Below are 12,533 nucleotides of genomic sequence, written 5' to 3'. Positions count from 1 at the left end.
TGGCCTGGTGCATCCTCTTGTGAAGTGGAAGTGCTCACAGTCCATGGAAAGTACAGGATGCTGTATGCTCTTTCCTAGAGCTCCCTCTCATTACCAGCTCAGCCATGGTACCTATGCACTGTATAGGTGTATAGAGTAGGTGGTGCTGTGCACATGGACACAAAGGGTGTGTTGACAGTGTACACACTGTACCAGTTTCTGGCTTTTGAATCTTTCTCTCTAATTCTGTAGCATTATTACAAGGTGGATTTATAACACACCTAGAGCTAATATAACAGTGAAGATTAGTCCTCTACTAGTTGAACAGTAATACACTCTGATTTGCCTACAGCTACTGTATAGTATTGGCATGAAAGGAAATAGCTTTCTGATGCGGTTCATCTGCTGAGCAGGGAGAAATCTGTGCTGCAGAATGTAAAACTACATAGGACTGTAGCTGGCAGCAAAATTCAGAGTAGGAGAAATGCAGCACAAATAAAAGTATTTGTGAGTTGGATGTATGCTAACAATCCTAGTTTATTGCTAAACATGCCATAGACAGTGATGCAGTTTGCTTGGCAGGTTCAGTATTGTTTCATCTTTGTTTTTTCACTGCTTTATCTTCTGTGCTAAAATTTGTCCAGGTGTAAATTCATTAGTTTCCAACTTTGTGACATTAACAAAAAGTCAATATTACAGTGTTCCCCAGAAGCACTGATGCTGTTAATACACTCTGTGCTCTGTTCCTAGAGACACACTGGAAATCTCAATACTTAAGCCATTAATGCAAATGCTTCTGCTGTCTGTTGTAAATTCCCTTGATATGAGTGTCAGGCAGTCTTTGGATGAACATATGTAGAAATAGTCACTCTTAGTGCTGGCATGTTATATTTGCTATAAAATAGAAGTCCTTTCTTCTGGAGATCAGCAAATCCATCAGCTTGTCCCTTCTTCTGGAGGGGCAAAGGATGTATTTGAAATCGTCATGTCTGGGATAAGATCACTTAAAGTTTACTGTATATGGGATAGAACTTACTTTTGTGAGCATATTATGCAATCTAGATGCAAAAATTTAATGTTTCACATACTTTGTATCTTTTCCTGCATTACATCATTATTATGCTTAAAATAATAGGTTTTCTTTCTAGACTGGGGATACGTCTCCCTTTCAGCAAGGGTAAGGAAGGATGAGTAACTTGCATGCAGGGAGGGAATGTATCTCTTCTGAAAACTACAGATATGAGCTGCCACTGGGAAACAGCTGCAACGGGGCCTTGTTATCACAACAGGTCTTTGATGGGAAAGGTGGCCCCATGGGCAGAGGAAAGGCTAGAGAAGATTTAAAATAAATTACTGACAAGGTGTCCAGACAGCTCCTGCATCGCTCACTCCACTGATGTAATGGGCACTTCAGAATACCTGAATGCGTTTGTTTTCCTATTACCTTATCTACCAGCTTTGCATCAAAGACTCACAAGGTACTTGACCATCAAGTCAAAGGTGAGCTCTTGTCACTGCCTATCATTTATCCTGGCACCTTGAGTTATCATCAATAATCCATCAGAATCGGTTAACTACTGTCACCACTCTAAACTCGTAACCTTTGCCCTTATCTCTTTATCACCAGGTCCTTCAATACCACAGACACATGGAATAGTTAGATGGGTTGCACACAGGGATGCACTGAATTTTACAATAGAACTAGGGGAAAAAAAAATAACGAACACTTTTTTTTCCTTCTTTCTCCCTCAATAAAAGTTGCAGAGACACGACAAAGAGGATTCCCCTGACAAGTGGAGGACAGAAGAAGAAATGGCAGCTGAAGCAGCAATTCTGAAGAAGTATTTTCAGGAAAATTAGAGGTAATGATTTACACATTGATTTATTCCTGCAACACATGAAAAGCTGTTCAAACCTCCATAGGCTTCTTGAGGACAGAAGGGGAATATGAAACGAAAGAAATGAAAGCTCCTAGGTCTGTGTTGCTTCCAAAAGGACACAGCACTGCAACGGTGGCTAAAATAACATGCTCCTCCGTGAGCAAATCAGCACCTTCCTAGAGCCTTTAGTTTCTAGATAACAAAAACTAACATATCTGCAAATCAGAATCATCAGCAGTTACTTAGGAGAAATGTCTAACCTAACATATCCTCCGTCTTTAGAACAGAAAATAGCATTGCTACCTCTATGAAGAGCTAAAACCTGGTGTTTCTGTATATGCTCAGATATATATATATATACACATCTCTATATAGAAAATCCCATCAGAATTCAAAGTGGATAGAGTGGATAGGCAAATGCTAACTTTATCTCTCAAATCTTAAATCATCTGATCAGTCCATCTTTCAAAATTAAGCCTGCTGGAAAACTGGCTGTTCTGCTAAATTTTGCACTAGCCCTAAAAGAAAAAGATTTGCAGGGGAAAATTGAAAAGAGGAAACGCTTGGTAAATGCTGCCATTGGTGCTCTAGAAATTGTGAGGTTTTCATTTTGTACCTGGAGTCCCAGAAGCCAGATTTTTCCAGTAGAAATGAGCTGGGCCCCAGAGATCAATAGGAGTTACACTGGCATGTGCGCTGCAGCAGTGATGCCAAAAGCTCCCTCTCCCCTGTTCCCTATATGATGTTTGCCATCATCCAGCATTCTCATTTCTCTGTCATTTCTGACTTTCTCATATTTTTTCCCTCTGAAGAACTGAAATCCCATAAATATACCTCCTCTCTGCCTGTGACTCACTGCTTGAAGCCCAGCTTCATAAATCTTGAGCTGAACATTAATTCTTGATATTCTTTATTCATTGATAGATCTTGAGCATGAACAGGATGTGTGCATGGCACACGTGGCAGCTCTCATCTCCTATGCCATTTTGCCATTTTCCTTTGAGTTCATCAGATGTTTTTGGTTTTTTTTTTTTTGCATGATGACCATGCTTTTGTCTTTTCCAGTCAAATTAGCTGTGTCAATGCTTCTATGGACTGGCACAGAGAAAGCTGTTTAACATATGCAGTTCCCTTCTTACATCTGTAATGGCACATCCTTATCATGGTGTGATGTTTTTCCCCATTACATATCTTGTAGGTTTTGGTTTTTTTTTCATCTTGTTAGAAATGGAATTTGAAATATTTTCCTGCAGAGATTCTCAAAGGAGTGGAATTAAATCCCCACATATCAATCAAATATTCTTAGACTCTTCTGATACTAAATACAAAGCTGGATAAATGGTATAAATCCCTTCCTGCAAGCAAATTCATGTGGCTGGACTTTTACTTCCATTTATTATGAAAATAAATCAGTGTAAGTCTGCACAGATGACCTCTTGATAAGTTCCCCGTTATATTTAAGGTCATTACCTTTCCTAGAGCAGACTGGTAAATTAAATCTTACTGGCATCATTATCATGAGTATTTTGCCTGCTACAGGCAGTCCTTCCAACCCTTGATTCCCAACACAAAAGATCACTGTCAATCTTTTCTCCCTGACATTGTTTTGCTTCTGAGGTTTAAAGCTCTGGACCTGAGATAAAGGTATATTTGAACACCTTCTGAATTTCTCAGCCTTTATTGCTCTCTTAACCTTGCTTCTGAAGTGACGAAGATGGAAAACTTCTGGCAAATTAACAAGGTTATATACATTCTTCTTTGAAGCTATTTTTGGTTTTCACCTACAAAGGATTTATTTTGCCATTTATAGGTTTACCTGGGTGATATTCAACTTGAGTTGTTTCATGCGGCACAGGGAAAGTGAGAAAGAGCTGAATGTGGGTGTTCTGGAGCCTATAAATAGCAATTTTTATGGCTTTATGCATTATTTTTCTACTTAAGTGCTTCATTCAAAGAAGCCCAGCCCAGCTAGATTAGCCAGAACAGGCTGAACTGTCTTTCAGAGCTTTCCCAGATATCTTTGCATTTATCACGAGTCCTACACTAACTGTCACACAGCTGTATGACTTGAGTAGGTTCAGTAGCACATATTGCCTGCATTTGTAGACTGTCTCATAGAATCACAGGAAGGTTTGGGTTGGAGAGAACCTTAATATCACCTAGTTCCAAGCCCCCATGTAGCATCTTAATTTCCAATCTTATTTTCAGATGCACCTTTATCTATAGCAGGGTGTTTTGTGCATTTAAAACCACACATGCTAGCAAAATGGCTGAAGATTAAAAGAGTTACTAACCTTCAGAGACAGTATATGAAAAATGCTTCTCTTCAAAGGCAGTTTCAGTCTGTGGTGTTGTTTCTGAAGAAAGAACCAGGCTGCACAAGTTTCAGTGGTAGTTTTCCTGTTTTATTCATAACTGAAGCAATACTTTCATGCCATTAGAAAAGGAGTCAGTCTTAAGTACGATGTCAAAACATCCCTTTGCATAAAGGGGTTGACAGTGATAGTCTGTTGCCTAGTGCTTTTAGAGTTACAAATATTCAACAGCTTTTACTTGCTTAACCATCTGAATATTTTGTGTCATTCAGCATGCCAAGTTCTTTTTAAAACCTCTCCAAATAATGCAGGTTGCAGAGTTATGCAGGATTTCTGATGTCTGTTCTCCCCTTCATCTGGAAGTGGGGAAGTTTCTGGAGAACATAGGCTTTTCAACTTTGTCAGAGAATGAATTCTATTCTTTTGGGGTTTTTTCTTTGCCCCACTGCAAAAAAAAAAAAGAGGTGATCTCGTTCTTTAAGAGCACTTATCCTGCCTCACAGATGCCTCTTCTCCACCAAGAACACTCAGTATGTGTGAAAAGATGCTGTTCTGTTGACTTCAGTAGGGAAACTACCACTGTTAGCAGCAGCTGACCCAGAGGCCAGAGGGGATTTAACTGGTAGTTTGGCTTGCATCTGGTTTTGCTCCAGCGCTTCTAACAATCCATGATGCATGCATTGCACCAAACCAATCCCATCACTTACCTTAACTTTAGGCAAGTATGATGGGATGGAATACAACACCTTTCTTTGATTGCTTTACTGCACAAAAAGCCCTCCTTTTATTGTACTTTAAACTGAATAAAACCACAAACTAATGGCTGTGCCTTGAAGTGAATCCAGAGTTGATCTGGGACACATGCCATGCAGTGAGGACACAATCTGCTCTGCCCCAGGTGATGCTGTACCTGCAGTGGAGACCATAGCAAAGGTTGTGGCAGCTTTTTAGCAAGCAGACTCACCATACATCACAGGAAACACAGCGTGCTGTAGGCTCTGGTGTGGGGAATGGGAGCAGGGGAAAGGAGTACAGGAGGAAGGGACCCTGTCAGTGTCAGAGCCTTGCTTTATAAACAGGGAAATTTTTTTGAGTGCTTTACAAGAGTTAGACTGGGGGTAGTGAATGGTCCTGGGCTGAGAGCTCTTTATGGCTGCACTTAGGAGCTGTTTATGTATGATCCCCAAGTAAATACACATCCTAGTAGTCGGCTGTGGATTTCTCTGCACTCCAAATTTAAGTGCTGTTAATTATATCCCCCACTCAGAAGCCTCCAAGAACTATTAATTAGAAATGGGGAGCTGATGGTTTGCTTGTCTGTGTGAAAATGTTATGACCTGCGAGTGAAATATAAGCTTCAAAAGAAACATGTTTCATGAAGGTCACCTTTGAAAAGCATCATTAACAATCTGTCAGAAGAGAATGCTTCAGTGTGACATTATGCTTTAAGTAGTTGGAAATAGCAAAGAGAAGATGGATCAGATCATAGGGCCTATGTATTCTTGCCCAAAGTTCTCTTTTTTTTCTGCAGTAAAGTACATATAATCTGTTTTGTGATTCCAGTGGGATGTGAGGGAAGTTAATATCAACAGAAATCCAACAGACAGACATAATCTGGCCCTTTGCCAGTATTTTTGAAGTGTGGAACATCCAGACCCACCACCTCTGTAGCAGGGAGAAGAAGGTTTATGCACAGGAATTAAATTACCTCTTCAAGGGAAGATGTAAGCAGCCAGAAGTAGTGCAGGAATTGTGTACAACAGTAATACCCATCCTAAAAGGCTTAAGGCAAAAGGCTTCCCTAAATAAATGTGGTGGGCTAATGCTTTCTGGTTGAAGCATATCCTTCTTATCCTTATGAAAACAAAGCTGTGATAGGGTTAGCTATAGTTATAAGTGTAATGTCTTCTTCTTGTTAGAGGCCAGCATAAGCATAATGTCCCCCTCACACCTATTCCAGGGCTCTGGAATTTTGAGGCTGTAAGTAGTACTGTGCTGAAAGTTATACACCTCATTATCTGGACTTCAGTTTCCCTATAGGTGGCCATTTAATTCAGCTGTCAAGAGTATGTGTATTCCATGCAGCACTGCTTGGGTCCTGCAATTATAGCTACCGTAGAAACGTCATGGCCAGAGACACAGACAAGACTGTACCACACAAGGCAAAGCATCAACTGTGTTACTGTTAGTAAAGAAAGCTGACAGAGGGCCAGATGTTCTCTGAACTTGCACATCCGACAGCCTGAATGCTTACCTGTGCTGTCTGATCCATTCCTGATTCATCATTGAGCTTTATGTATGCCACACTGTATGAGAGGAAAATGGAGAAAGCCAAACGTAACTGAAGGATGTTATGTCCCAGGATCTGGTACAGGACAATGCTGAGCTTCAAATAAGGGTGATACCAACTGTGGTCAAGTACTTTTTTTTTACCCAAACCTGTGCTAAAATGACACTAATCTCTTGCCCTTAGAGCTGCAAAAAGGATGCATGTACTAAGCAGCCAGGCCTGCATTCAAGCAGATTCACAAAACACGTGCCAAGTCATTTACAGCCTGCCATCAAACTGTCAGTCAATAAGGACATAAAATGGAAACTGTTGCTCAAAATGCCATTGGAAGGAGGAACATATGTTTCAGTGAGAAAAGACAATCAGACAAAGAAGTGGGTGGTTGGGGAGTTGCAGCCGAAACAACAGCAAGGATCCAAACCTCACTCACAGCCCCAGGGAACAAGTTTGGAGGCCCTACCCTTGTCTAACAGTTGTGTAACAGCTTCGTGTTTGATAAGCTGAAATAGTTTTCCAAATATTGAAGCCACCTCTAACCACGCTGTGAAGGTACAAAACTGAGGTTCCCAAGCAAAAAGCCCACTTCATGCTCAATTATTAGTAAAGGTTTGTATTGTTATCTTACTGCTGTAGCTGCTGCATAATAGAGCTGTCCAGAGAGACACTCTAACCAGCAACTCAAGTGTGACCTCAGAGCTTGAAAGCTGCCTTTGTGTGAATTTTGGTGTCCAGGCTGTGTAGGTGGAAGGGCATTAATAACTCCTCCAGTAAGTGGCTATTTGAAAAAGGAAGGGAGTGATGGACTTCGGAACATATTGAACTGAGCATACTTGAGACTCAGTTGTTTACCAGGATGCAGTCTGACACAGAAGGACAGGTATGTGCAGGGGTAAGCCCAAGCCTGCCACAAGCCTCCTGTTAATGGTGCAATTACAGCTGGGCCATGAGTTTGTGCAGGGATTTCACAACCAGTTTTCACGTTGAAGTTGTCAGGCTCTCAGCATTTTTATTTCTCTGCTTCAGGAACACCTTCATATATTATGTTACCTGTTACAGGTCTTTTACTAGGATGGACCATCAAGAGATGCATAAATTGGAGCAGACATGGGAATACCCTATTCATGGACATACCCCATTCATTATTCTCCAGCATGTGAGACTGGGGGCATTTTCAGGGCAATGGTCCCAGATCACTGGTGTGCAATACCTTGGTATTAGGTAGAGTCCCACCACAGGGTCAGGATGGATGAGGGTACACAGATGATGATCTTGAAAGAGCATTTGCAGGAGCTTATATAAGAGATCATGTGCCCCCAAAGACTCTTGCATGAGATTATTACAGCAAGATTGATTTGAAGAGTAAGAAGCTGGATTTGATGACACAGGATGTCCTTTCTAATCCTTTGTTCCTACGCCTAGTGGTTGGCAGAGCTGCAGACTGGGCTGTCTTGCTCAGGGACATCAGAGAAGTGGCTTCACTTCATGTTTGTTTTCTGTAAAATGATCCTGACCTCCTTTGGAGGGTGTTTTGTGGGTTAGGAGTGAAACGCAGGCATTTGTATTGTCTGGAAGTGAACTTTGTTAAAAAAGATAATAAATCCAACAAATGCTTCTTGCTTTTGCTCTGATACATAATTTTAGGATAGTTGTGTGCAAGGATTTCTTCCTTTCTCTATTGCATTGGCTATAATAGGAGCTGAAATGTGTTGTGTGTGGATTTAATGCTGAACATTTCCTTCTGCTTATGCTTATTGCTGTCAGTGTTTCCTATTGGAACATACTAATGAGCACCTAACTTGTTAGCAATAAACAGCCTTACCTTTTGCCTTACTAACAAAGATCAAAGATGCTATTATATGTAACTGTCTGTTATGTTTGTTATTTCTCAGGTAACAAAGTGTTTGTAAAACATCCTGTGCCATAAGAAACTCCCCAGGAAGACAGGCCTTGTGCTCCAGTTCTCGGTGACCCTGGAGCTGCCCCTGAACAACTTAATAATTGTCTACAAATATGGGAATTTTCCATGACCAATTTTACTGGACGTTTGGTTATCGCCAAGGTTGAATTTCAACTAAAACAACTAAGAGCACCGAGTCACAATATCGCTCTGAGTAGTAACTTGTATCTTTCTAATTGTGTATTTGGGAAGGAATCTTTTTAAATTATCCTTTTGGCCTAAATTGAAATAAAGTGCTAGCAAAATCTGGTAGCTACTGTGTTTAGGTGCATTACAAAGTGTCGACTCCATTTGTGCTTTTGATTCAATTATTGTATGTGGGCTGTTATATCATAGAGAAATTAGATCTTTTAGCAGAATGATAGTTCCTAAAAACCAAGTCTTCTTTACAGACTAGCGAAGATAAACTTGGACAGCTGCAGTTTTGTCAGGTAAGGTACTGTAATAATAAATGTATAATATCCTATGTTCTTTCTTTTCTCTTTTTTTAATACATTGTTACAATGCTTCTGGACTTAAAGGTGATAGAGAACACTTCTGCCAATCAATATGTAGAGCTGCTAATGGGGTAGTAATCACATTAAGGTTAGACAAGCACAAATGTCCTGCTTGGAGCAGAAAACAACCTGAGTGGGAGCCATTCATGTGGAATGCTCCCTCTGCAAGAAATGTTCAGAGCCCTGCACAGGGAGAGACCCACCACGGGTTAGTTGTTCATTGCTAACATGTAATGAAGGAAAAGAAGTCAAACAACAGATGGAAGGGAGAAGAAATTAGTCTGCAAGATATGCATGAAAAGAGCACCCATAATCTTGCTCTTAAATTGCAGAGAAGTGACAACCGAAGCTTTCTGTGTGTCATGAACTCAGAATGGAAAACAAAATGCTCCAAGTCTTTAAATAAGAGCCATCCTGAGAGCAGTTTAGGATGCAAAGTCTACCTGAAGGCTTGAGGAGGTCAGGATCAGGTCCAGACCAGAGCCTAGGAGTGCTTTGCATGCTGGAAGCAGTGTGGTGAATTCTAGAGGAAATATAAATGCTCCACAATAGCCTGTCCCTAAAGGGTTGCAGCCTGACCTGAGAAAGTAGGAAGATGCACAATGAATAATTTTTCTTAAGTCTCTCTGCTATGTACTGCAGAGGAATTCTGTCCATTGGTTTGAAGTCTTTGTGCTGTCAAATATAAACATGCTGTCAAATATAAACATATAAACAGAATTGCTGATGTTTGATTCCAGATTTTACTGTGATGCTGTTAAAATACTGCTCCTGAAAAGCCACTGTGAGTCAAAGATTTACCATGGTCCAGTGTGGCCACCAGTATCTTCCATTAGTTTTGTAACCTCTATATTTTTTTACAAGAGCTATCTCTTCGTTTATGAAGAGTAAATGAAAAGTCTGTTTTGATGGTGCCTGTGCTTTTTGGACCCTGAACTCAGCTCTTGTGAGACCTCACCTGGAGTACTGTGTGCAGCTCTGGTGTCCTCAACATAAAAAGGACATGGAACTGTTGGAACAAGTCCAGGGGAGGGCCACGAGGACAATCAGGGGACTGGAGCACCTTCTGTATGAAGATAGGCTGAGAAAGTTGGGGCTGTTCAGCCTGGAGAAGGCTGCATGGAGACCTCATAGCAGCCTTCCAGTATCTGAAGGGGCCCTATAGGGATGCTGGGGAGGGACTCTTCATTAGGGACTGTAGTGACAGGACAAGGGGTAATGGGTTAAAACTTCAACAGGGGAAGTTTAGATTGGATAGAAGAAGGAAGTTCTTTCCTGTAAGGGTGGTGAGGCACTGGAATGGGTTGTCCAGGGAGGTTGTGAATGCTCCGTCCCTGGCAGTGTTCAAGACCAGGTTGGACAAAGCCTTGGGTGAGATGGTTTACTGTGAGGTGTCCCTGCCCATGGCAGGGGGGTTGGAACTAGATGATCTTAAGGTCCTTTCCAGCCCTAACTATTCTATGATTCTATGAAATGAAGATGAGGGAGCAAGAAGTGTCAAAGAAGGTGAGCAGACAGGATGGTCCAAGGTGCTGGTGAATGAGCTAACACACACAGTTGTCCTTTTTTGCACTGTAGTATTTAAAGTAGCTGTGATTTCACATAGAAGGAAGACAACAGATTTGCTACTGGGGACATACTAAAAGGAAAACCTGAGCATCACTTACATGTGCAAGGTATTTCCAAACCTCCTGCGTAGTGGTTTCCTATTAAGTATGGAATATTCTGTATTAATTCTGTAGCCTATGATGAACGGGTGCTGTGCCAACCACTTTGCATGGGGACTGCTGTGCAGATGAGTGCTGAGGTGGATGGAAGATTTCATTTGTGTAAATGAGGAGGCCGTTATCACAGCACTAAAGGTCATCTATTTTAAAAAAAGCCTCCTGTGGCATTATGCACAAAACAGCCTATTCATGCAGCATGAAAATATTTGTGTGCTTCACTCCAGCTTAAAAAGGGAATTTGCAATAGATGAGGGACATGAGAAGGGGTTGGAGTAAGAAATAAGGAGAGATTAGAAAAGGCAGATCACGAAATACATAACATCCTGCAGCAGTATGTGGAGTAACCCACCCCCCCCAAGACATGAGGATGGCAACTGGATCAGTTATACACTTCCTATAGACAGGCAGGGTGCTGCGTACAAGCACGGAGTTGCAGGAAGAGTGAGGATATGCTGTGCATATCCTCATTGACCACTGATGGTCTTTGTAACCAATTTTGTCCTTTGCGACCTCAATCGATTGCCCTTGCTGGGGTCATGCCCAGGGCTTGTCTTTGGGCTGGGCAGTGCTGCAGAGTGCTAAGCACCTCCACCAGAAGCAGAAAACAAAGATCTGCTTGCAGTAGGGCAGGTATTCTACAGTGCTTTCAACAAAGGCTGTGAGTACAGCATGAGGATGTTTTTTAATTGCCTTCCACTAATTCAGCATCCGTCTTGCTCCAGATGCAGATGCACCAGGCCCTGGTCCTCCATGGGACAGCCAGTGCCACCCCAGGTAGCTCAAAGGGGCTTGTGTGGTGACAGATCAATGGGCTAGGGATGTGCCACATCAGCTCCTTGAAGTCTTTGTGTGGTATTTCTGAAATTGGCTCCATGCTGCTTCTAACCTCCCCCAGCACACATGCACCCCACCCCCCAGATCTGAGGCTCTCATTTGATCCTGTGCTAAAATAACAGTGTTTTTGGTTTAATTAATGTTGCAGAGAGGGGAAAAATGACCATTCGGTCTTTTCAGGAGCCTGACTTGGCTACAGAGTCAGGATGACATCTAAGACAGAAACTCCTGGCTGCAACAGGGCAGGGAGCCAAAGTCAGCTCCTGAAATGGGACTGGGGACTGAGCCCCCCTGAAATAAAAGCACCTGAATCCATGTGGGAACTGGGGTTTCTCTCACACCGTAGCTGTAAAAAGCAGTAAGGATCATAATGCCCATGTAGCCACAGAGCCTAGGAAAATCTTTCAAATACACACATAGTGACAGCCATAAAAGTACTTAATTCTTCTCTCAGCTTTCTGTGTCCTCCCAGCCACTCCCCACCTCTAGTTGTCACTGCAGTCAATAGCTGCTGAAAAAGCCTTGTCTGATTCCTGCATCTGGTTCCTAACATACCGGCCAGCAGCACTGTGAAGGAGAGACCACTGGTGCTCATGTAAGCTGTCCCGTGTGTTGGCAGGGCTCCGAGTCTGAGAACAGTGATGTGTTCCAGCACTTGTGAAATTTCTGAATAATCAGCTCATCAAAAAATACCATGCAGAGTTCCCTTGTACTCCTCTCCAACTTGCCACCTCTCCTGCCAATAGCTCTGTAGGGTGACCACGGCTTGGCATAGCCATTAGCAGAGCTCTTCACAATCACTCATGAATAGAGCTGGCTGGAAAATACAATTTTTCTTCTTAACAAAAAGAAAGGCTTGGTGGAGCAAGGGGGATATTTGGCTTGGCATTTCAGGATGAAGGTTTACCCCACTGCTCCCTCTAGCACCCTCTTCTGCTCCCCCCTGCACCCCTTCCTTCTTCTTTCCTACCTCATTTTTTAGAAGGTAATTCCAAGAAAACAAATTGTTACTTTAAGTGGAAAGTCATTGGATGCTGCTTGATCTTGGGGACTT

General features: G+C 42.0%; 1 protein-coding gene across 1 annotated transcript in view; it reads left to right on the top strand.

Annotated features, from left to right (window-relative positions):
- Positions 1-8,673, top strand: part of FHIT (fragile histidine triad diadenosine triphosphatase) — a 426,482-nt gene extending 417,809 nt beyond the window's left edge. Inside the window, exons 6-7 of the mRNA XM_062630204.1 lie at positions 1,738-1,841; positions 8,354-8,673. Coding sequence (XP_062486188.1) covers positions 1,738-1,839 — 102 coding nt within the window. The 3' untranslated portion in view covers positions 1,840-1,841; positions 8,354-8,673. The remainder of the gene's footprint in view (positions 1-1,737; positions 1,842-8,353) is intronic.
- Positions 8,674-12,533: the final 3,860 nt, after the last annotated feature.

The sequence above is a fragment of the Pezoporus occidentalis genome, unplaced genomic scaffold (assembly GCF_034315485.1).
Source record: "Pezoporus occidentalis ecotype Australia unplaced genomic scaffold, CSIRO_AGI_Poc_V1 ctg35, whole genome shotgun sequence".
Lineage (NCBI taxonomy): Eukaryota > Metazoa > Chordata > Aves > Psittaciformes > Psittacidae > Pezoporus > Pezoporus occidentalis.
Note: the sequence above shows the minus strand (reverse complement) of the source record. Positions and strands in the feature narration are given on the sequence as shown.